Source organism: Cololabis saira, chromosome 19 (assembly GCF_033807715.1).
Source record: "Cololabis saira isolate AMF1-May2022 chromosome 19, fColSai1.1, whole genome shotgun sequence".
In the NCBI taxonomy this organism is placed as follows: Eukaryota; Metazoa; Chordata; class Actinopteri; order Beloniformes; family Belonidae; genus Cololabis; species Cololabis saira.
Genome location: NC_084605.1, coordinates 12,384,581 through 12,410,311, shown reverse-complemented (window position 1 = coordinate 12,410,311; position 25,731 = coordinate 12,384,581). Strand labels below are relative to the sequence as shown.

The following is a 25,731-nucleotide window of genomic DNA, read 5'->3' as shown; positions in this document are numbered from 1 at the left end:
GCACGAATATGAATAAACGGTTGTTTTTGGTTCGTTTTTTCGTTCCTGTTGACTAGTGATTTCATTTTTCTTATATGAAATAGAAAACGAAAATAAAAGCGTATTTTGAATCCTTGTTAAATCATATTAACACAAAAAAAGAAAAAATGCAGTGTAATTCAATATTTGTTTTTTGTTTTAAAAGGAAAATCAAATAAACCAATCGTTTTTTGTTTTTTGATTCCCACTCATGATGGAAAAATCCAATGACCAAAAGATACACTGACCGAACTCTAACATACTGCCCCCCCCATTGGAAACAAATAGGAAATAGAGAAAAGAGTTTTCCACTCGCTGTTTTAATTCCCAATTTCGATTTTCAAACACATCAATGAAATCGGATAACGGATAACGGATAATGGATAACGATCCGTTTTCCGTTTTTTATTATCAAAACAAAAGATGGGGAACGGATTATTTCTCTATTTTTATTTTGTCATTTCAAAACAAAAAACGGATGGCCGCGAAGTACACGGACCCTGCCATTGTATTGACTGACTGTCCCATTTTTTCCCCAACAGATACTGTTGCCTGACCAAGTCCAGAAAAACCTCTTCGAGTGACAGACTGTTCCCTAACTGACAACAAACTTGACAGGTCCAACAACATGGTTGAATGTTTTTTGACATTTCAGGCTCTCCAGTAGTGCGGCACCATTTGACAGTCATGCTGGCTGCCAACGGCAGACTATTGGTCTAGAGGGAACCACTACCTCTCAGGTCTCAGGGGAGCACTAACACTGTGTACACGTATGTGTGTGTGTGTGTGTGTTTACCTGCACAGACTATAGCTTCTGGAGCCCAGTACGCCTTGAGCTACAGTCGTGTGCATGCAGCCAAGGAGCTAATGTGTGTGTACGTCTGTATGCGTCTTAACCCTTTGCCACTCTCTGACAGGGAGGTCAGTTAAGTCTGTGGGGACATGTTTATTTTTAGTGGGCCAAGAGGGGGTTGCAGGCAAGAGAGGGAGGCATGTGTATATATGTATGTATGTGTTTGTGTGGCTTCTTGTTGGTGAGATAGCACACCTCCCAACTCATTAGAAACGCTGAGTCCCCAAACCCCACAGACTCCCTCTCGTCCCAGGTGATCGCATTCAAGCCCTAGGCCACTTAAAGTCAATAAATCCCTCCATTCAGGGCTCAAAAAGAGCTAATTTTCTCTCCAGGTGGATGAGATGAGGTGGAGCAATGTGAAAAAAACAGCAGCACCCTTTCGGCCCCCTCTCACCTCCCCAAATTTCTCTCCACTCGCCACTCTGTTCGGCTCCCGTCCGCCCGGCCTCAGTCCCTGTTTGACATTGAGTAAGACAGACAAGCCGGGCCGACTGCTGAGGAGTCTGTGTTAGTCAAGGCCTCTTTCACAGTTTAATTAATAGTGTTTGGACAAGAGGGAGAAGGTGGTGTGGGCCTTAAGCCGGGCTGCGATGGGGGTGCATACACGGACAAGTGGGAGAGTCAGAGTTGAAAGAGAGAGAGCATGCGCCTGAATATTTGTGTCTGTTCATGTACATGTGTATCTGTGTAAGAGCCTGTCTATCTTTATGTTGCGAGGGTATATGTGTGGACAGTAGACAGGACGACTTGCGGGCCGTGGGGGGTGCGAGAGGGAAGGCAGCAGAAGTCAGTGTTAATTTATGCCCTCTCTCCAGACTCCAGACCGAGACTTGTCTGTTACAAAAATAACAAACATGACCCCGGGACACGCCACCTTGACTACCGTGCCTGAACTCTCAAGCCCAATCAGTTGCTGTCTGACAAACCAAGGACCCCCTCAATACTGACTTTTATACTGCATCTCGCGCTGCAGCACATACAGCGGAGGCAACAGTGGACAATAGTAAGTGGGTGAGTGTGTTTGGGCATGTGAGTGTGGGAGCAAACGAGAGACAAGTTGCTCAATGGTAAATGGAGTTTGCACATCATGCAGCGGAGTCATTACGGACAGGTTATGACACTTATGGGACCCAGCCTACAGCCGTCAGTGTCTGGGGACAAGAACAGCTTGAGTGTGAGAGACGTTGATCTGCATTTTGTCAAAGAGGGAGAGGTATTCAGTCGAGGAAGGGCTGAGTCATGGAAAAACTCATAAGGGAGTGGGGGGTTGCTGAGACAGAGGAGAGGTGGCTTTGCCATCTTAGTATGTACAGCCCCTGAAGTACTTGTCATGCCTCAGATTGTAAAGTGTCTGTCAAGGTGAAATAAAACACAGCAATTAGTGAAACAGTGTTGCACCTGTGAACCGAAGCGAGCACTTTTCGGAAGCACGACTGAGACTGTGGCTGAAAATGCAGTTCTGCTTGTTTGAAAAGTGAAGGGTGTAGTGGAAATGACAGAAGCTCAGGTTAATGTCAGAGGTTCATAGTAACGCACTTTACTTCACCTGATACTAGCACTAAAACTGATCTAAAGGTTAGGGTCCAGTGTATTTGTAGTCATCAAGCTGTTATTTTAAACCCCACTTTAAAACATTTACTAGTATTTGCTCATATCCAGTTCAATGGGAACAGCAAATCACAATTACCAGGAACTTGAGAGCTTTAATATTTCCCTTTGGGAGAACCATGCAAATAGTTTAACCTCTCATGTTACTGTTCAAATCTCCTCCTTGTCCTTCTACTTCGTTCTGCCTATCCATCACCATGGCAACAAGAAATGGGTTAGGTCAAATCCTTGATGCAGTCCCACTTCCACCTGAAACCCCTTTGTTACTCCCACTGCACACGTCACCACTGTCCCACTGTCCCCATACATGTCTGGTTATATTCCAACATACTTTTCTGACATACCTTGTTTATGCAATACTGCAATTCCTCACTCGATACCAGAGGTGGACAGAGTACTCGACCCCAGTACTTGAGTAAGAGTACAAATACTACTGGTCAAAATTTACTCCGTTACAAGTAAAAGTATCTCAGTCAAAATATTACTGGAGTAAGAGTAGAAAAGTACTTGCTTTTAAAGGTACTTAAGTATTTAAATATTTGTGTTTTTTGTTTTATTTGCTGTTGTTGTTTATTTGAACTGTTACTGTAAAGCACCTTGAGCTGCGACTTTCGTCTGAAAGGTGCTATATAAATAAAGTTTATTATTATTATTATTATTATCCAAAAGTAAATGCTTTTATATTTACTTTAAGTAACAGTAAGAGTAAGAGTAAATTTCTTATTTTCCACATCAGTAAATGACTATATTTTTTCTAAATTAATTTAAGGATCTTTTAACTCTTGTTTCTGAGAATTAACTCTTTGAAACCAGCTGCACTGATGTGCTGCTTTTAGAACCACAATGTTATATAAAACCTGCAGAAACACCAAAAACAAATCAAATGAATGGGATCATAAGAGGACAGCAGATGATGCAGAGTTTATTAACAATCATGAACTGAAACCAAATGAACCTGCACCATCCAACTAAGTCTGGATCCCCCTCAAAGACCACTGCTTTACAAAAAAGCAGGCGTAGCCATTGTTGTTGCGGTCTTGACAAACGCAGGCTACTTTGGCGGTATCGTTTTGAGGAGGCTTGACGTATTTCCGCTTTACGTACATCCCAGTGGAGAGCGTGCACTGTGATAGGTCTCCTCCTTTGACAAAAACAGCTTGTGTCCAATAGGATTTTAGGGAAGAAGAAAAAAGAGCAAACCTGAAAGTAACGAGTACTTTTCAGCCTTCCTAGAAATTTACTCAAGTAAAAGTAAAAATATTTGTCTTGGAAATGTATTCAAGTAAGAGTAATAAGTACCAAAGAAATCTAATACTCAAGTACAAATCCTCTGGATATGTACTTAAGTACAGTACTCAAGTAAATTTACTCCGTTACTGTCCACCACTGCTCGATACTCTGTCATACAATTTATCTGAATCTACAAAGACATATCTCAACTCCTTCTGACCTTGTCTTTACTTCCCGATTACCATTCTCAATGTAAACTGCATTTGTAGTGTTCTTTCTTGGCATGAAACCTCACAAATCTTGACCACTCTTAACAAAGGTTCCTTCCCTTCTGAATCCTTTTCCCAGTGAGTATGAATCCTTCTCCATCTCCATAGTGTGCAGCGTTTCATACAACTCATCATGTCTCCCCTTCAGCCTTCACCACCTCACTCTTTGCACTGCTGCTTATTTATTTCAGATCTCTTGCTATCTTTCTTCTTCATTGCTAACCGTTTCCTACTTATACTCTTTTGAACATCCTCATTCTACCACCACGTCTCCTCTAATCTCTTTCAGATTCAGTGTTTTTAGATAACCGTGTCCATCAAACTGATAAAACGTTTGCTGATACCATGGCAGACACAGTTGCGGTGAGCTTCTTTTATCTGTCCAAGCAGATGGTCAAGTGCCTCCTTCTGGCCTCTCTGGCGCGGGGCACGGCCATCAATGTCCCTCCAACCTGCAGAAAGAAGAAGAAAATATCAGGTCAACTGTTATTGTCTGTATTTATCAAGAATTACAAAGCTAGCAACCATAAGAGAAATCTCTTCAGGTGTAAGAACAGACATTCAACTCATAGTAAACTGAATAAATCAAGAATATTTGGTGTATTTGGGGTTGGTGAATATTTTCGGTGGTGCAATACCTTCGGTAAGATGAAAACCTCTATGCAAAATTTGATGAATGTCTCAGAATCAAACTAACAAGCATAGGCTGCTAGAGATTTTTAAGAAATTCAACTTTATTAATGTGACTACACTGATATTATTAAGGAAGTTTAAGTCTAAGTCTATTTTGCGTCGGAGGACATAAATATTAACACAGCACATAGAGTAAACGGGACATAATAACTTGTATCCAAAAAATTAATCTTGACTTGAAAGCATTGCTTTGATGGTCTGAAGTGACTAAAGCCTGAATGATGGTTCTGCGTCAACCCAATGCAGAGCACACGTTGTCACCGTGACGCCGTCGCGACCTTCGGACTTCTCCGTCACTCCATTTCGTCGCGGTGCAGTACCCCCCGTGACCACTAATTCGCGATCTTTTCCTGAATGGTTTATCCGACTTTTTCCGGTCACAGTGAATCAAAGAGATAAGGACAACTATTGTGCAAAAAAACAAAACAAAAAAAATCACACGTACACGAAGAAAAGAGCACTGAAAGTTCACTACTGCTTCAAACCGGAAACCGGAAATGCGTTGCTTCCAAGCGAACCAATCACAGCCCTCTCGCTCTGCGTTTGGTCTGCGTCGCCTCGACGCGTAGTTACAATTTTCGGGAGGTGCACGTCAGTGACGGCGTCAGTGACGGCGTCACTGACGGCGTCAGTGACTACATGTGGTCTGCGTCGACACGTACCACACGCCGTAGGCACGGCGTCGTTTTGACGCAGAACCATAACTCAAGCTTAAGTCTCAAAAGTCTCAAAACATATTTTTTAGTGGGCTGTTGAATTGTGCAGGACACTGTGACATGACAGACCTGGACAGAATTATTCAGCTTTCCTATCTTTATCCTAATCCAAATTCATATCATGCTGCATTTGTTACATTTCTGAAGTGGGCTCTAAAAAGTTGTAACATCGATTTCCAAAAAAAAAAAATATATAAAAATATACAGTAAGGCTTGCTGGTTCTGTAGGTGTGTGAAGTATATGTGTGACACACAACTTGATCATGCCCTGTAGAACATATCATACAGTGAGAAAGCTTTTTGACTGCCAGACTAACTCAGCTCCACTAATACATGCCACCCTGCACATATTAGGGTTTACAAATGTACACAGAGGGACTAAACAAAATGACGCCACCTCTGTATCAGAGACTAATGAAAGTTAAAACATTCTGCTGCAATCCCAAAAGTGAAATTATTATATCAAATTTGGTATATCTGTCATTGAGAAACACTGATAACTTACTTATTCTGTATTACAAAATCACACAACCACAAGCTTTGCCCTCCCTCCTTATAGATGACTGGCTTAGCAGAAAACGACCCTTCAGCCCATTTTGCAGTGTGTGAAAGCACCGGAGGATGTGTCAGCGATAACCCACCCCCTACAACCATCACCCCCATGGCTGGAGCCCCCTCAGAGGGTGCGTGGGGCTGAAACACGGTGAGCTCTATTCCCGGAAAGGTGCCTGTCCCGACAAGACAAGCGGGCCCTTTAATGGGCGTCCATGGCCCGGTATAAGGCCCCCACTGTTGGGGCTGTGCCGCGCGCTACAGCACAGACATGCAAATATTTCCAGTGGTAGGCCCAAATGGAAAACACAAACACGCAACATCGAAATTAGCTCTGAGAGAGGGAGGGAGGGAGGTGCGACAGTAGAAAAAAAAAAGGGAGGGGGGAAGCCTAGTTTCTTTAAATGAAGACACACACACACACGCACGCACGCGCGCGCACACGCACACACACACACACACACACACACACACACACACACACACACACACAGAAAAACACGATGTGCTGATGAGAAGCAACATGTTCATATGCTCCCCAGATGTGCCATGAGTGTGCCCGTGTGCCCACTACGATAGCATCTACAGTCTGTTCACTCTCTTCTAGTAGGTGTGTACCAACTACTGAGACCTGAATGTGTCATGCAGGGAGTAATCACGAAAAGTCATCTCTTAAATGCACAAAAGAAAAAAAAGAAAACGCTCAAACCATTTTTCAGGCAAACACAGAGACGGAAAGAGAGAAAGCAGGTCAGAGCTGCGTATTGGAATGGTCAACACCTCAGCTGTTGCACATGACTTCACGGTTAATTTCTTGGCTGAACTCAGTCAGGTTCCTCTGCCAGCCGGGCCTACACACCATCCTGGGGTTATGGTTACACTCTCTGACATCTGCAGTGGGGGTCTCAAAAACCCACCTAGCCTCCTGGCTGAGCAAGGTCCAGCTGTCATCCCTCTAATGATGTCAAACTGACGTCGGAGTGACGTTAGAGAAATCAAATCAATTAGAGGGCAAATGGGCGAAGAGATGGAAAACGATTTATCATTCTTGCAGGAGCCCATGCAAAGCACTTTAAATTTTGTAGTGGGTGTGAAAACTGTTTGGCAGTGGTGTTCATTTAGCAAGGCGAGTTAAAATCCTGTAGGGGCACATAGTTGCTGTACAACGTCAGAACTATTTTTTGCTTTATGTTAAAATTAGCCACTCTGATTAAGAAAAAGAAAATGCATTTAAACACAACTGAGACTTACTGGAGGGTGCAGCGCAGACTGGGGTGGAAACTTTTGGAGGTCCCCATCCCTTCATGTTGTAGGCTGCCACCTGTGTGTAGTAATAGGTCCCCTGGAAGGACAGGAGACACAATTTCAATTTTCAATTCAATAAAATTTTATTTATATAGCATCTATAGTAGTAGTAGTAGTAGTAGTAGTAGTGTTTATTTCGAATATGAATCATATAAAAAAAGAAAGAAAATAAGACAATCGTCTTAACATGAGACATAACAAAGTACAAATTCGAAAGGGAGTGAGAAGAAGTAAAACTTATAAACTCTCACCCCCTCTCCTTAAATATGACTAGCTAACACATGCGAACATAACTTTATGCAAACATAAAAAAAAAACAATCAAAACAAGACAATAAAAACATTGTAGCAACATAAGCTACTGACTAGTGTAAGAAAATAAGGATAAAAATAGATAAATTAAAAATAAACACTGTATCATTGCACCCAAGCATTTTGCTCATCCCTGTACCTCTGAAAAATAATATCTTTGTATTTTATTTTAAACGGTTTAATATTTGGACACTGCTTTAATTCCATTGAAAACTTGTTCCATAGCCTCACCCCGCTGACTGAAACACAAAAACCTTTCCTGTTTGTGCGTATTAATGTGACATTAAAATTACTTTTGCCCCTTAAACCATATCTTCCCTCATGAATACTAAATCATTTCTGTATATTTGTTGGTAACAGATCATTTTTTGCTTTGAACATTATTTGCGCTGTTTGATAGCCCACAATATCCATAAATTTGAGTATTTTGGACTTCAGGAATAATGGGTTTGTGTGTTCCTTGTAGTCAGCATTGTGGATTATTCTTATTGCTCTTTTTTGCATTATGGTTAATGGCTGTAGAGATGTTTTGTAATTGTTGCCCCAGATTGCTGCACAGTATTGAAAATATGGTGAGACCAGGGAACAATAAAGAGTGTGGAGTGATTTCTGATCCAAGACCTTTTTAACTTTATTTATAATGGCAATGGTTCTTGAGACTTTACTTTGTACATGTTTGATGTGTGATTTCCAGTTGATTTTATCATCTATGATTACTCCCAAACATTTTATTTCATTAACTCTTTCTATTTCAACTACATCTATTTTTATTATTACCTTAGTATTTAATGTATAATTGCCAAACAACATTATTTTAGTCTTACTCAAATTTAATGATAATCTGTATCTATTACAACACAAGTTGTCTCTAGGCGCTTTCCAGAGACCCAGAACATGACCCCCCGAGCAATTATTAAATAAATAATGGCAGGTAAAAAAAACACATGCATGCAACCTTGTAATACTTGTATGCAGAGGGCATCTCTGTATTGTGCGGTGGGTGTGGTGCATATATAGAAGCCCTGACTCTCTCTTCGCTTAGTTTGCAGACAGCAATCCTCCTTTCTCAGCCAAATCAATCAAACCAGCCGCCAGAACTTACTGACCCTGCCTTGACCCCTGTCTTGTGACAGGAGAAAGCTTAGCCTGGATTTCAAGGGGGGGGGGGGGGTTCTCTCGCATAATAATAACAACAAGTGGAGCGTCCATTTGTCTACTTGCCCACTTAAAAATGCCAAACATAAATCAGGTGGCAGGCTACCAAGCTGCTCTTTTTTTTGGTAAATACAATTGTAGAAGCTGCCTTGCAACTGTTGCCTAGTCAGGGGCCAAGATGTTTTACAAATAGCAAGAGAGTTTTGAACAACACCATCAGTAAGTCAAAGCAAACGTTTGGGATTCATTGTGACCACAGCCAGTGTGCGGAGTCTGATGTATGCAATAAATTGGAGTCACATGTGAAATCCCTCCAAAAGTCACTCAAGGAAATGCTTTAAGCTTGTGTGTAAATAAAACTGTTGGCCTTCATGTGGCTGATACATAACAATAGACACTACAGCTTTGTTTATGAGTTCTTCAAAACACCTTAAAAATAAGCAAACGTTTAAGTCGGTGGAACAACTGTGATTGATACTCTTTCACTGAAATTTATGCAAAACTGATTCTGCAGTTCAAGAGACAAATTAATTTGATGGTGACTGATTCTTGTAGGACTTACCGAAATCAGTCCAGTGATGTTGCACTGCAGCAGAGTGGTGTCGTCCACTACCATCTCACCCAGCAGAGGACTGAACGAAGGGGTATTGCTCCAACTCACTTTATATAGAATAGAATAGAATAGAATAGAAAGCCTTTATTATCAATGTACATGTGCAGTGGAATTAGGCAGCAGCTCCGTCAAAGTGCAGTGCAGAAGTGTAAGAAAAGAAAAGTGTAACACACAAAAAGTATAAAAAAAAGCACAAATAGGGAGAGCTGTGAGCCGCTGCATGTGCGCGCGCCGCCATCTTGGAATGTAAAGACAGGCAAGTTTATTTCGATTTTTTTAATTATAAACTGACAATGCTCAACTATTCCCAAAACTGGAAGGACACTTTCTTTTACCATTTTAACTTATAAGAAGCCTAAATACCTTACATGCTGTAATATGGAAACCACTTTGTTAGTCACAACTGACCTTTGTATTTAGTCACTACAGCAGAGTTGACACAGAGAGGTTCCTGGAAGTCGACCTGGAGACTGTTGCTGCTGCTGACAGACAGGCGGACTACACTGGGAGCTTCTGGAGGGTCTGGGGTAGCAGGTAAACAGAAGGAGGGAAATTAAAAAAAAGAGACAAACAGGTGAATTGATTGACTGCGATATTTTTTATTTATTTATTTATTTCGATCATGTGCTCAGTATGGTACACTCATTCATAACATGTCGTATAATCATTTGGATAGAAAAGGAGTAGGCTGAAGCTCTGAGCTTATAAATGCCTACCCTTTAACCTTCACATTATTATTATTTAAACTTTCTACAACAAATGCTTTCTAGCATTTCCTCCCAAAAAAGAAGCAAACAACAAAACACAAAAAGAAAAATATATATAACAACAAAGAACCAGTAAGAAAAGAAAAAAGGAAAAATAAATAATAAATAGTCCTGATTAAAACAAGGACAAAAAGATCAGTAGTTATTACCTGCATAATTCCATCATTCTCTCTCTTGCATCTTATCCATTAATCTTGTTGGTATTTACTAATCATGATGTGTTTTAAACAATTTTTAAACTGTATGAGGTTTTTACATTGTTTAAGATTATCTGGCAAGCTATTCCACAACTTAACCCCTGTAACTGAAATACACATACTTTTAAGTGTTGTTTTAACTGTTGGTTGTTTGAGATTATGTTCCCCCCTTAACTCATATTGCCCATCTCTATCCTTAAACAGTTTTTGTATGTTGCAGGGGAGTTAATTATTCTTTGCTTTGTATATTATCTGTGCCGTTTTAAATTCAACTAAGTCGGTCAATTTTAGTGCGTTTAATTTCCAAAACAAAACATTTGTGTGATGATAAAATCCTACATTATTTACGATTCTTATTGCTTTTTTTGCATTGGTTGAAGATTGGTTTTAAAAGTATTTCCCCAAATCTCCACACAGTACGTCAGATACGGTAAAATTAATGAATTATAAAGTATATATAACGGCGGTATGTTGTTATAATCTTCATCAATGTTCATCCATAGCCATTATTGCAGTCCAGACAGAAAACTAGGTAAGACAAAAAAAATAAATAAATAAATACAAATCTCGGAGACTTACTAGCGTGCTCAAAGCCCGTCTGCATGCGGCGGAAGAGCCGCAGCCGCCACTCCCATGCTTTGAGCTGCCTGTCCTGGTCAGACCCCTCACGTTCACTGGGACCCTCATTGCGCACCTGAGCTTGAAGCTCTGACACTCGTTGCTCAGCCTCCTGCACCAAAGTGGCCAAATGCACGGCTCGGCCCTCCAGACTCACAACTATGAGCATCATGGGAGACACGGTGACAGACGGAGCATAGTCAGAGTGTGCACCTGTACTAGACAATACAAGAGTTTCATGTGGGCATTCAAACAACCAGAATCAGCTCTTAAATGATGCATATAGCTGAAAGCATCTGTGCTTTTTTAAGGCTGATCTTAAAAGGAAAAAATAAACAATATTTTGAATCATCAACTTATTCACAGTAGGGCTGTTCGATTTTGCCCAAAAATAAAATCTCGATTTTTCTCTCTCAAAATCCGATTTTCGATTACGATTACGATTATTTTGTGAATTGACAAAAGGCAAAGAAATGATTTCAAATATGCTGTTTTTTTATTGAACATTTGCCCCATTGGGCTTTAAGTGCAAACTTTGCTCTTATTAAACCAAAAATGAATGAATAAAGTGCAAAACTCTGTAAAATAAGTTGAAAAAAAGTTTTAAAAAATATAATAAAATATAAAGTTTTATCTCTGAAAAAAAAATCAGCAAATCAACACTTGCAAACATACAGTAAGTTATATTTCCAATTAAATAAAACAAGACATTTTCTAATTAAACTAAACTGGGTCTTTGCATGCTAAATAATAATGCAACCCATGAAGGAGGTAGAGGTGTGTAATGTCAGTCATTACATTTGCTATTCACATTTGCAAGTTTTTTGCAAGGAACACGAGCCGGTCTACCGCATCTGGTTTGAGGGATGCCCGGTGGCATGTTACAATGCCCCCTCCTACACTAAAGAGCCTCTCCCATGGGGCACTTGTCGCAGGTATTGAGAGGTATTTCCATCAATCATTAATATGGTATCAATCATTAATATGTGTGCCAACAAGGAGACAAGGTTAAAAAAAAAAAAAAAAAAAAGTGAAAAATCGATTTTACGATTTTCACGTTTTAACATCGTTCTAATTACATAATCGCGATTACGATTTAAAATCGATTAATCGAATAGCCCTAATTCACAATTTTAATCAATTTTAAAATCAGCAAGTGCTTCAAAGGTGCACGGACATACACTGCAAGAAAGCCAGTGTTGCAATGTGTCAAATTGCTTTTGCAGGCCACTCTTTTAATTTCTTTGTTTGCCAAAATGCTGTGGCAGATTCCTCAATAAACTTCATTTAATGTTACTACGCAGTCTCCCTTTATGGATGACATCATCTAGAAAATGACAGAAAATGGGGCAATGAAAGTGAGAGGGGTGAGAGAGGGAGGAGTATTCCCCATATGCGGTTCCGAGGGAACACAGAGTGGTGGGAGCGTGCATCGGGATCACTTTAAACTGCCATTGTAAAACTATTTCTTCAAGGGAAAAAAATTGAAATTTTTGTATAACTGATCTATTTATATACCAAACCACGGCCACATACAGTCATAAGAGGAATCTTTTTTCAAGGAGCTCGGGGTGCTGTAACAACACTGGGAGCAGAGATGTGTGAAACACATCACCATAACAGATGAGATATAACACCCTATGAAAATATTCAAACCATGGCTGCGCGGTTTGCAATAATGACCAGCGGTGGCATACCACACGGAGATCAAAGGGGCTCGGATGCTCCGGCTAGAAAAGCATCTAGAAAAAATTATTCAGAACTGTTCAGATAGCACAAGACAGCAGCAGGCTGTACACCTTTGGTGGCTGGTCATTTGTGAGAGTGTTTGGGACCGCTGTGTGTCTGTGTTTAGTCTGTGTGGTCTGTGTTTGTTCATCGTAGATTCCACTGTTGAGCGTTAGATTCCACTGTTGACAGCAAGTTTAAAGTTCCGTGTCAAAATGTCCATCTGGGTGTTTAATTCTGTGGGTCTCTGTGTCTCTTCAGTGGCTCCGAGCTTTTATTTGAATCTTGGTGTCTCTTCTGGGTGTCACTTGTGTTGTTCTCCTCAGCCTCTTGCGTGAAAACCTAACAGTTGAGTCTGTCCAATTTAAAAGGTTAAAAGCAGGAGTCAGGGTTAAACTGCAAAGCTGCGGTATAAATGACTATTATTACCATGGATCTTTAGGCTTGGAATGTTTCAAATATAAATATGTGTTCATTAGGAATGGGCGATATTTTACCGTTCACGATAAACCGTCAAAAAAATCCCTCACGGTAAGAATTTGTCATCTCACGGTAAAAACGATAAATTCCCGTTGATGACGTTTTTGTGTAAAGCTGATTTATGGTTCTGCGTTAAATCCACGCACAACGTACGTGAAGGAAGAAAGGAAGGAAGGAAGGAAGGAAGGAAGGAAGGAAGGAAGGAAGGAAGGAAGGAAGGAAGGAAGGAAGGAAGGAAGGAAGGAAGGAAGGAAGGAAGGAAGGAAGGAAGGAGAGAGCAGGAGGAAGGGAGAAAGGGAAAAAAGAAGGAAGGAAAGGGAGGAAGGAAAGGGGAGAAAGAAGGGAAAAAAGAAGGAAGGAAGGAAGGAAGGAAGGAAAGGGGAGAAGGAAGGGAAAAAAGAAGGAAGGAAAGAAGGGAGAAAGGAAGGAAGGAAGGAAGGAAGGAAGGAAGGAAGGAAGGAAGGAAGGAAGGAAGGAAGGAAGGAAGGAAGGAAGGAAGGAAGGAGAGAGCAGGAGGAAGGGAGAAAGGGAAAAAAGAAGGAAGGAAAGGGAGGAAGGAAGGAAAGGGGAGAAGGAAGGGAAAAAAGAAGGAAGGAAGGAAGGAAGGAAGGAAGGAAAGGGGAGAAGGAAGGGAAAAAAGAAGGAAGGAAAGAAGGGAGGAAGGAAGGAAGGAAGGAAGGAAGGAAGGAAGGAAGGAAGGAAGGAAATGAGCCTGAAAGAAAGAAAGAAAGAAAGAAAGAAAGAAAGAAAGAAAGAAAGAAAGAAAGAAAGAAAGAAAGAAAGAAAGAAAGAAAGAAAGAAAGAAGGATAAATTCCCGTTGATACGTTTTTGTGTAACAAACATGGTGGATCTGAGAGCGAGATAGATTTATAGTTAAAAAGATGGAGTTGAATTGGTATTTTTTTTATCGTCATTTTTATCTTTATCGGGATAAATGCCAGAAATTATTGTGATACATTTTTTAGTCCATACCGCCCATCCCTAGTGTTCATTTATTTAAGCATTCAGCACTTCAAGGACGACAAACATGTCCAAATGCTGTCACCAGTGTTTTTGCCCTGATTTTACTGCAGGGATGTTTTCCTCACAAGTTCACTGAAGTAGCCTCATCATCATATAGCGAGTCACTGAGGGATTTATTATAGGAATATGAATATGACAGTTTATTTGATTGTCTTTGTCTGGCCTCGTCTCTCTGGTAACCACATACTCTGAAAGCATGTGAGGCAATAACAATAAGCTATAGAGTCCATTCTTTCAAAGTTCCAGGAAAAGTCTGCAGCATCTGTGATGTCGATTCTCCTCAGATGGATTTTGATTATTAAAAAAACAGTAGAAAGCTTTGACTTTATTTATATGTAGTTGTTTGCCCCATTTAGTCTTTTGTACATGCACACACATGCACACTCGACTCATGAATAATTTGACTTCTGGGTTGAAAGCGCAATCAAAGACTAAACTTCAGTAAAAAAGTACTTTCCATTCAAGTGTTTTCAATTTAATGATACCTTTATAAGACGTCTGGCTTAGCTCTTGAAAATGTGAGCGTGTGTGTGTGTGTGTGTGAGTGTGTATATTAGTACAAACACAAACAGCCTAGGAGCCTTACTGGCGAGTTCTAATCATTAACAGAGGAAGGGAAGCGGAGACTCACAGATCACAGAAAATGAAAAACGCTTACAAAGATGACTAATATTGCATCATAATTACCATTCCTTTTAGTGCATTTAATATGTTTTCTCTGCGAGCTTCAGAGAGATGTGTCTCAATGCTTTACAAGTGCAATCAATAGTTGTATCGTTGCTTTGTGTAACTTGTTGCTCTGGTGGCAGCCAATGTTATCATATCAGAATGATAAGGTGAAACATAAGTCATATGTAACAGATGAACGTTGAGTATTGTTTTGAAGCCTTGTTGTCCATTTGGTCGACTCGTCACAAGCAGGAGTTCTTTGCAAGTGCAGGCATCATGTCAGAGATTAAGCCCAATGATGAACGGGAATCAAAATAGGCTACTTTTTATCTATACATAAGTTCAAGTCTGACTGCAACTAACAGGGGTTACATCACTTCCAGGCTACTCCCCCAACAGTTATAATAAACCAGGGGATTTCATGTTGTTCCAAAGACAAAAATGTTCAAATTCAAAAACTACAATTTTTCAATACCTTTACAGCCATCAACAATGTTCTTTACTTGATAGCATTTATTCTTTAACTTCACAGTAAGCCTCCTTTGCTTATCCTAGGACGTGAGGGATGTAACGCAACAGATTTCATAGTAAGCACTTGTTTCAGAAGAAGTGGGTGGAGTTGAATGGCTGACTCCACCTCCTAAAAGTGGCTACTTTGAACAGAGATGTATAGAAGTGGCTAAAAGAAAGGGGAGCTGTTGTGCTGTATCGTTGAGATATTTTGACGCATGCTTGAGGCGTTTCATGAAAAACTCAGGAAACCGTCATGTTTTGAAAATAGTTCATATTATGTCTCTTTTAACGTGGGGATCTACGGGGACTGAATTGTTTTCAAAACCCGCCTGAAGAAGTCACTCAGTAGTAGGGATGGGCGGTATGGACTAAAACATTTATCACGATCATTTCTGGCATTTATCCCGATAACGATAAAAAAAATACCAATTCTTTCTTTCTTTCTTGCTCATTTCTTTCTTTCTTTCTTTCTTTCTTTCTTTCTTTCTTTCTTTCTTTCTTTCTTTCTTTCTTTCTTTCTTTCTTTCTTTCTTTCTTTCTTGCTCATTTCTTTCTTTCTTTCTTTCTTTCTTTCTTTCTTTCTTTCTTGCTCATTTCTTTCTTTCTTTCTTTCTTTCTTTCTTTCTTTCTTTCTTTCTTTCTTTCTTTCTTTCTTTCTTTCTTTCTTTCTTGCTCATTTCTTTCTTTCTTTCTTTCTTTCTTTCTTTCTTTCTTTCTCATTTCTTTCTTTCTTTCTTGCTCATTTCTTTCTTTCTTTCTTTCTTGCTCATTTCTTTCTTTCTTTCTTTCTTGCTCATTTCTTTCTTTCTTTCTTTCTGGCTCATTTCTTTCTTTCTTTCTTTCTTTCTTTCTTTCTTTCTTTCTTTCTTTCTTTCTTTCTTTCTTTCTGGCTCATTTCTTTCTTTCTTTCTCATTTCTTTCTTTCTTTCTTTCAGGCTCATTTCTTTCTTTCTTTCTTTCTTTCTTTCTTTCTTTCTTTCTTTCTTTCTTTCTTTCTTTCTTTCTTTCTTTCTTTCTTTCTTTCTTTCTTTCTTTCCTCAATTTATCGAACGGTAAAATATCACCCATTCCTACTCAGTAGCATCCTTTTTCAGCCTGGTGGCTGTGGCTTGAAGACAAACAGAGTTTGTGGCATAATTCTTTTCATCTACAATACAGGCTGATCTTTCAGCTTATAAAGTATACGAGCAGATGAGATTCTGGAAATTTCCTTAACACTCGTTAATTTCATAGTTGTGTTTCATTCTATCTTGCTTTCTTCAAAGCAGATGCAATCACAGAGCCCAGTTTTTATTTGCTCCGCTTCCATCCACGTGACCTTAAAGCAGTTGAAAAAGCTACTCTACTCACAGTGGGGGCTTTCCTTGGCTTCGGCTCGCAGCAGAAGCTTGGCCATTGGCACGTTGTTGGTCATGATGGCAATATCGAGAGGCAGGAGGCCCTCACTGTTGGGAGTGTTGAGGTCCAGCTCCTCAAGACTGTACTGGGACAGAAGCAGTTGGACCAAGTCCAACTCTTGGTGCTCCACTGCCTCAAATAAAGCTTCATTACTCTGGAACTGAAACAAACAGTTATACATTAATACCACTAGGGGTGGGCAAAAATATCGATATGGCAATATATCGCGATACTTTTCCAGCCGATTCAATATCGATATTAAAAATTTGAATATCGATTTTCTTTTTTTTAAAATATTTTTTATCCCAGATTTTTTTCCCATTATATCACCCAGTGCTCCTACATAAGTGACAGTCCTGGGCATTGCCACTCTCTACCAACCCTGGGAGGGCCCTGCACTGAGCTCAGGTTTTTTTCCTTAAAAAATGAAAAATAATGGACAGAGGTTTATTTATTTATGGATTTATATCTATACTGACTGATCACTGTGCCTGTCCTTGGTTTTAGTACCCATCTTTCTTGTGTTTATTATCATTTGCCACATAATTAAAGCAACCTCATACTAAATTTAATGTTAATTTCATATGATGTAAATAATATGAAAAACATATACAAATAAGTTGTAACTTTAGCTTGTATAGTTATAATAAAACATTGTTTTGACTCAGTTTGTCCCATGAATTGTCACTATAATCTGATGAACGTGCAACTCGGATTTTAAGATCCATCACTATCATCTGATGTACATATATACAACTTGGATTTTAAGATGTGTAATGCATTTTTAAATATTTCGGTGAACTATGTAGAATATAATAATCGGGATATCGCATAATCGGGATATCGCAATGTGTATCGTGGCTCAAGTATCGTGATGCGTATCGTATCGTGAGGTCCTTCCCAATACCCACCCCTAAATACCACTAAATGCCAAATCTTGATATTTTAAGACATTTCAGCCGACCCAACCCTTCAGTGAATGTTGGAAACATTAACAACTTGCTCACTCTTCAGGCACCCACTTGTTTCTTGATATACATTTGTCTTACACGGAGAACTAAGATAGGCAGCTGCATGCTCTTCATACATGAGTTCCTCTGACCATGTTTACTGCATGTGCTTTCTCCGACTATTTTTAGACTACAATGTTCTGAGGTTTATTATTTTTTCCTCTCTCTGACTTACTATGGTGGTTTTACGCAGCCTCTCCTTGTCCCCTCCCCGTCCTGACACCACGCTGTCCTCCAGAACAGGGGGGTTGGTGCCCACGCGGAACTTTCCAGACAAATTGCGGTATAGACGGCGAGCTGCGCTTGGCGAGGACAGGCTGGCTGACTTGCGAGTTGAAGCCGGCTGGTGGGCCTGGTCTCCTCTCATGGGCTGCGTCATCTTGGCGGAGTCAGCCCTGGAGGAGAGATGGGTGGGTGAGAAACATGAGTGATGCGTGACAGAAAGAAGTGGACAACAGCGTGGCAGAAAAATGGGGAGCGAAATGTGGCTACATGTCGATTTTATGTCCATTATAGGAATTTGCATCTTAAAAATCAATCCTGTCATAATGCTTAATTGTTAAAAGACCCCCCTTCCCCTAAACACAGAGACACAAACAAATTTAAACTCACACAAAGTCTTTCCACTTACTCGATCTAAATTGTTTTAATGCATGCAAATAAACATTTCGGCCGTTGAGTGGTACATGGAAAATGAGGTTTTGATTTCTCACCGTAGGAAAGCACCATGAATTCATGTTTGTGAAAACATCGGGTTCTTCCATGACTAACTTTGTGCAATGTATCCACTCAACATCAAACAAATTTAATGGCTAGTTTTGATGCAAGTATGCATGACAGTGGTTGGCTGTCATGCAAACTAAGTAGATGTCAACACAGCTTCAAGAAATCTGAAAACATTCCCTGGGATTCCTAGGATTTTGCAACATTTCTATGATGGCGATGAACAAACAACCAAAGAAAAAAAAACAGGAGGAAACAGAGAATATCTGGTCACACCGAGGTATACAAACTGAAGATTACTGGAATACAGTCCAAAAACCATTATATAAACTAGGAATGGGCGATATTTTACCGTTCACGATATACCGTCAAAAAAATTCCTCACGATAAGAATTTGTCATGTTGCGGTAAAAACGATACATTCCTGTTGATGAAGTTTTTGTGTAAAGCGGACTTTTGGAAGGAAGGAAGGAAGGAAGGAAGGAAGGAAGGAAGGAAGGAAGGAAGGAAGGAAGGAAGGAAGGAAGGAAGGAAGGAAGGAAAGAAGGAAGGAAGGAAGGAAGGAAGGAAGGAAGGAAGGAAGGAAGGAAGGAAGGAAGGAAGGAAGGAAGGAAGGAAGGAAGGAAGGAAGGAAGGAAGAAAACAAGGAAAGAAGGAATGAAGGGAGAAAAGAGGAAGGGAAGAAGGAAGGAGAGAGCAGGAGGAAAGAAGGAAGGAAGGGGAAAAAAGAAGGAAGAAAGGAAGGAAGGAAGGAAGGAAGGAAGGAAGGAAGGAAAGAGGAAGGGAAGGGAGGAAGGAAACAAGGAAAGAAGGAAGGAAGGAAGGAAGGAAGGGAGAAAAGAGGAAGGGAAGGAAGGAAGGAAGGAAACAAGGAAAGAAGGAAGGAAGGAAGGAAGGAAGGAAGGAAGGAAGGAAGGAAGGAAGGAAGGAAGGAAGGGAGGAAGGGAGAAAAGAGGAAGGGAAGAAGGAAGGAGAGAGCAGGAGGAAAGAAGGAAGGAAGGGGAAAAAAGAAGGAAGGAAGGAAGGAAGGAAGAAAGAAAGAAAGAAAGAAAGAAAGAAAGAAAGAAAGAAAGAAAGAAAGAAAGAAAGAAAGAAAGAAAGAAAGAAAGAAAGAAAGAAAGAAAGAAAGAAAGAAAGATAAATTCCCGTTGATACGTTTTTGTGTAACAAACATGGCGGATCGGAGAGCGAGATAGATTCATAGTTAAAAAGGTGGAGTTGAATTGGTATTTTTTTATCGTCATTTTTATCGTTATCGGGATAAATGCCAGAAATAATCGTGATACATTTTTTAGTCCATACCGCCCATCCCTAATATAAACTATAGAAATAAGTTACGCTGATCTGCCAGATGCATATTATTATCTTCAGTTTTCAGTCACATTTACCACATGAGTCATAAAAACTAATAACGACAGCCTTGCCACCAGTTTGCCACTGTTGCTGTGCAACATTATCTCTTTCAGTAAAAAGATCAGCATCTCTCGCCAACGGTTCCTGGACATCATTGGTATTCTGATTACACTGCTCCTCTCCATTCTGCCATGGGAAATGTGGAGATGACATGCGTTTCTAGGGGGAGTCTGCTACATGATGCTCACACACACTCAGCCGCTGAAGGAAATGTCAGCAGGACCGTGCAGGCGATGGTGACAGAGTCCGTGTTGGGTCTCACCAAAGCCAAGTGGAGAGATAAATGAATTCCTTAAGGAGGCATTTTCAACAGCTCTCGCTCCTGTTTGTCCCACCTCTCATAATATCTTTTGAAGTCGCTTCTCTTCTTATCATACCCTTTTCTTATTTCTCCACCCCTCCTTCCAATTCTTTCACTCTATTTCTCTTTGTTCTCCCTTGGTTCCCATCATTATTATTAACTGCATTCCCTCCCTTTTTCTCTCTTGAATTCCTGTGCAAAAAATACCTGTTTTCAGTCGAATAGTCAACAGAATTATCTTCAAATGTTTCAGAAGAGTTTATTCTGATGTTAATTTGGTACAATTTTTTTTTCTAGAAAACAGATTTAGTTTTGCTGAGAACTACCAATAAAGGTTCTAGTTTTATTTCTCCTCCAATATGAGGAATTTTACGCCAAAATTATTGTTGTGGATCATTTAGATGTTTGATTGTAAAGGATTTTCCTTTAAGCAGTCAGTATATTAGCTGCTTGACTAAATAAAGTTCTTTAAAAAAAAAAAAAACTGAAAAAACAACAACTGTCACCTGTATGTGAGCAGAAGTAGAGGTGAGTAAATAAAGGCATTAGTTTGGGCCATCATGCCGCATGACAAAATCCGATTTGTCAAGGTGAGAACATCTGTAGGAAAAATGTTATTTATACTTTGCTCTGCAATGAACGTGTGAGCCCACATGAGCATGCATACGCGCTTAAACCCTCCCCCATCACATGTAGTTTGTGCAACAGCTGACAGCGGCCCACATTGTAGACTTTAATGCATCTCCAAGCCCCCGCAACAAGGCCTTTTTCACAGGGCCGATACACCTAAAATACCCCCCCCCCCCCGATCCCCGTCCCTTTCCGCTCCGTCCCATCCATCTCCACTCCATCCCGTAATAGAGGCCTTATTTTAGACATCCTCGTGTTCCCGGCTGGGCCTAACTATTCCATGGTTCCAGATAAAGCGCGGCAGGTATTTGGAATAATTTTTCCATGGGCCTGGCCCGGAAGATAAAACAAGAGATATATTTGTAATGCGTGTGCCCGTATCCCATTTCAAAGAGAAAGCCCAGTGGAATGCAGCCCTAGGCTTATTGTTATTTGCCTGAGATGGAACAGAGGACTTTTTTCTGTCGGCAGGACGGTGCCCTATCACTCTCTGACGACATTAGGCCGTGTGTAAAGTGGTGTGTGTATGTCAGTGCTTTAAAAGAGATGCTGTATCCTACACGTAGGACTGGGGGTGTCATTCGCCAATGACATGCGCCCTTCACTTGAAGAAATAAAATAAAAACAAATGTACAATTAAAAACTATAATTAAATACAATCTTCTCACATAGAGAATGTATGCTGACCGTAGTGAGGATTACTCCTCTACACACCATCCAAATCTGGCCTCATAGATGATTGAACAGCAATATGTTTACTCGGAAAAAAAGCAAACATACCCAGATTTTCAAGCCAACTTTAAAAGAAACAACAACACAATAATTCTCTAAAATAATGGTCCACAAGAATTTAAATAAAATTGGCCGAATTCCATGTTTATGTCCTCCCTTACTTTCAATACTAACAACAGCCTGGCAAGGATTTGAGCACCGGTTTCGGTTGACAACAACTGCTTTAATAATAAACATAAGGAAGTAGAGGAGGAAAAACTCAAAGTGATACAAACACATAAATAACTGAACAAAAGTGCATACGGTGTCTGCTCCACACAATTTCCTACAGTTTACCAGCAGGAAGTTGTAGTTCTGGGAAAACCAAAAGTAACTTCCGAGAGCTGGGCCACATCAAATACACCCACAAACAATCAACATCCCCAAGATACGAAAACACATAAACACACAACGCGTCTGCTTTATGAGTTTATCAGCTTTTTTTTTTTTTTTTTTTTTTTTTTTTACAAAATAACTGTTTGGGCCTTCAATCGGTGAGTCAGATATAAATGAAAACAGGCAGACAGAGTCTAGACACTGAGAAATTGCTTCACTAATGGTGAACATAGAACAGACCTATGACTGAAGCATATTTGAAATATTTGTTGCTTCACTTAATTCACAAATAGCACAATTTGCAAGCTCAAAGTAATAACAGCCAAGTCATGTCAAAGACGTTTAGAGAGGAAAATGTTGTTTTGTCTGATGAATCCCACTTTTTGTTATGGGTTACTGTATAAACTGCAGTAAATCCAATGCAGATGCTTTTAACAATACCACATGCTGAAACCTGTAGTAACACACATTTCAGTTACAGAGTGCACAGATGATCTCAGAAGACACGCCTGTTATATTCTGGTGGTTCAGTTGGTGTTTGCATGGTTTAAGGAACAAACCTAGATCTTTCAGTGGGGGATTAAAACAAAGTGAATCAAAGCAGTTTTTGTGTCGGACTGGTACATGTACTTTTAAAATGACAATAAAGGTTAGTAAAGTGGGCAATGGACCTATATCAGACTTAGTTGCTACTTTAAACCTCCAATTCGACTCAAAAATGTAATTCCACTTAAGTAATAGCAAGAATAGGGTCCTTACAGACAAACCAAACTAAATGTTGTTTAATAAGTATACAGAAAGTGTATACAAAAGACATATGTCTGTACAAGTCAACTACTGAATGATGCAACAAGTGTCATAATACTGCATGAGTACATTTATATTTTTGACAAAATAACCAAATGACAGAGGCCATGATGTATATTGACAGTACTTTACATGACACCAGTACCAACTTTTTTTGACCTAGGTCTGTTGGCTGTGTTGGCTCAGTTCTAAAATATTTGACACTCTTTACCATCTAATCATATACCTAAGACCTTCTTCTTTAAGACAAGTGAGAACTCAACTGTATAAAGAAATGTTTTCTTGAGTTATGTATGTTTATCTAAAATAGTTTTTTATATTTTTGAATACAACAAAAATACAGAGTAGACACATGTATATAATACGGACATGCAAAAGAGAGAAGGGTAAAGCAAAACTTAACAGAAAAGGAAGGAAGGATTGAGATAAAGGTTGGAAGGATACAAATAGGGATAATCCTAGCTTATCCTGTGTTTATATGTTCTTTATTTTGTCTGTCCTAAGATAAAGAGATGCAGTTAAACTAAGATTTACTACAGTATAGTTAAGGTTATAATAAATTAAGAATAAACTCATAAAAGTATGAAGGCATGGAGGTGACGTTAAAGGTAGGTGTACTGCTGCCATCTGTAGTTACTGTGACTCAACCAAAGATCTTTTTTTCTTATTGATAAAATACAAAAAACAACCCTCCTCCCTAGTACCACCCCTCTGGCCCTTTCTCCCCGTGCTTCTGCTCCACCTCAACCACAACTCCATCGTTTGCCATCTTATCCCAGTTTAACAACCATTTCCACACTTCTTGCTATGACAGGTCTACCAATGGCAGGTGACATAAATCTGGGCTGAATATCAATGTCTATCTAATCATGTTTCGTACACACCAGGACCATTCATAATAGCTGACATGTAGAGTATTCCATCTGTTGTCTGCATAGATGAAGTTGCACAAGATAAACAATGAACTGGAGGATGGATTGGGGGAAAGAGGGGTGGGGGTGTCAGCGGTAGGGACTTGGACCGGCAATACGTACAAACTGACTTGCTAAAATGCACACACACACACACACACACACACACACACACACACACACACACACACACACACACACACACACACACACACACACACACACACACACACACACACACACACACACACACACACACGCGCGTATGCTAGCTGCTCTAAATGTGGCTTGTAGAAGGAAATTCTGAAATCTGAGTCTTGGCACCAGACAGGCTGGAAGCAGCCGGGCTGTTGGATGCACAGAGGGAGAGAGAGAGAGAGAGAGAGAGAGAGAGAGAGAGAGGGACAGATAGAGAGAGAGAGAGAGGGCTGATGGTAGAGGGGCTGGGAGTGGGGGTTAAGGGGCCAGTGCTGCTAGCACTACCTTGGCACTGGTTTTGGGCAATATCTGACCTTGCCACCAGTGTGACCCGCAGCTTCTCATGGATCCAACAGGTGAAGGTGTCCACAGAGCAGTGTTTCCGCTAGAAAAAATTGGCACCGGACAATGTGACCGACAGGGTTTCAATTTACCGGACAAATGTTTGAAATTCCGGTCACATAGGCTATATGAATTTATTGAGGTTAAAAATAAATCATATGCAGTAGTACGATATCAATGCAAGTCATTTAATAGTATTTTTATTGAAAAACAGGGAATTTAAAATAAAATAAGTCCCGTCAATTGACTCGCGAGCGTAACTTCAAAAAATAAATAAATATTGCAGAAGCTTGCGCGTAACCTACGGCGTAAGGTACGCGGCGACGCGTACTCTACGCCGTAGGCTCTGCGTCGGTGCGACGCAGAACCATAAATCAACGCACACGTGGATGTCGGCGCCGCAGCTCCGCTTCCTCCCGGCTCCCGGCACCGAGGCTCGGCGTGTCCCTCCGCGGTACTCCCGGGGACTCTAGTCCCGCAGCACCAGTGAGTATTTTCACCGGACATTTTGACCGGAGAGATTATAAAATACCGGACTTCGGCATATTTTACCGGACAAAGTCCGGCAATTACCGGACAACGGAAACCCTGCCACAGAGTAAAGCACAGCGTATATGTGCAGTGAGTCTTACTGTATGTGATTTTAGCAAGGGTCACACTTTGTGGATGAAAGTTTACTGATACCTTGTCTATGTTTAGCTTTCCTTTTATCTTGAAAGGAAAGTGCATCACCGCTGTTTCGTTGACACACTTTCACACCCTTCCAAATTCCCTCCTAAAAGCATCTATAGTGCAAAAACAAGACTTAATGGATTGATGTAGCAGATATACATTAAGTGGTAGATTGGATTTTAAGAAATGTCCCCCAAAGAAAACTGTCCATGAAAACAGTCCTCCAAACAAGCAAGTATAATGATTTAAGTGTCTTTATCTGCGCATTTTGCGCCACCATTCGTTTTTAAATTAGTGGCATTAGCACCTTTGACAGTCGCTTTCTTTTTAGTATTTATAGTATTGGACTCTCCTTTTTCATTTGGCTTAACGACAAAAGGTAACCACAACAATGCTGTGGTGACTGGCTTCGCAGCTAAATAAGGAAGGTATCAGGCAGCTGTTGTCTGGCGACTCAGCCTCTGGGAGAAACAGTCAATATTTCAGTGCAGCCAGCAGATATTCAAGCCAAGATTTCTTGTTTCAGGGCAGATGATGGAGTGGTAGTTGGCACTGTGACCTCGTAGCAAAAAGATTCCTGGTTTAAAACTGTGCAGTTTTCTTATTGTAGGCCTCCAGGTGCTCCTGTTTCTCCTCCAGCAGTCCAAAAACAATTGTGTTAGATTAATTGGTGCTTCAAATTAACCGTGGGAGTGAGCCTGAAAAATCATTGTTTTTTTGTCCCAGTGTTGGCCTGGCGATAGATGGATAGCAACCTGTCTAGGGTGTAGCTGCTCGCCTCTTGCCACATGAACAGATCTGAAAAGTTTATTTGAAAAATGATTGTGGTTGAATGCAACAACCAATGATTTAATATAGATATGTTTCAAGAAGCAAAATTTTCATTTGGCAAAAGCT

At 40.2% G+C, this 25,731-nt stretch overlaps 1 protein-coding gene across 1 annotated transcript in view; it reads right to left on the bottom strand.

Moving 5' to 3' along the window:
* LOC133419084 (ankyrin repeat and fibronectin type-III domain-containing protein 1) overlaps nt 1–25,731 on the bottom strand; it is a 176,143-nt gene that overhangs the window by 15,393 nt on the left and 135,019 nt on the right. Inside the window, exons 7-13 of the mRNA XM_061708101.1 lie at nt 17,906–18,125; nt 16,673–16,880; nt 10,870–11,067; nt 9,735–9,848; nt 9,276–9,373; nt 7,194–7,284; nt 4,326–4,433 (exon numbers count right to left, since the gene is read on the bottom strand). Coding sequence (XP_061564085.1) covers nt 4,326–4,433; nt 7,194–7,284; nt 9,276–9,373; nt 9,735–9,848; nt 10,870–11,067; nt 16,673–16,880; nt 17,906–18,125 — 1,037 coding nt within the window. The remainder of the gene's footprint in view (nt 1–4,325; nt 4,434–7,193; nt 7,285–9,275; nt 9,374–9,734; nt 9,849–10,869; nt 11,068–16,672; nt 16,881–17,905; nt 18,126–25,731) is intronic.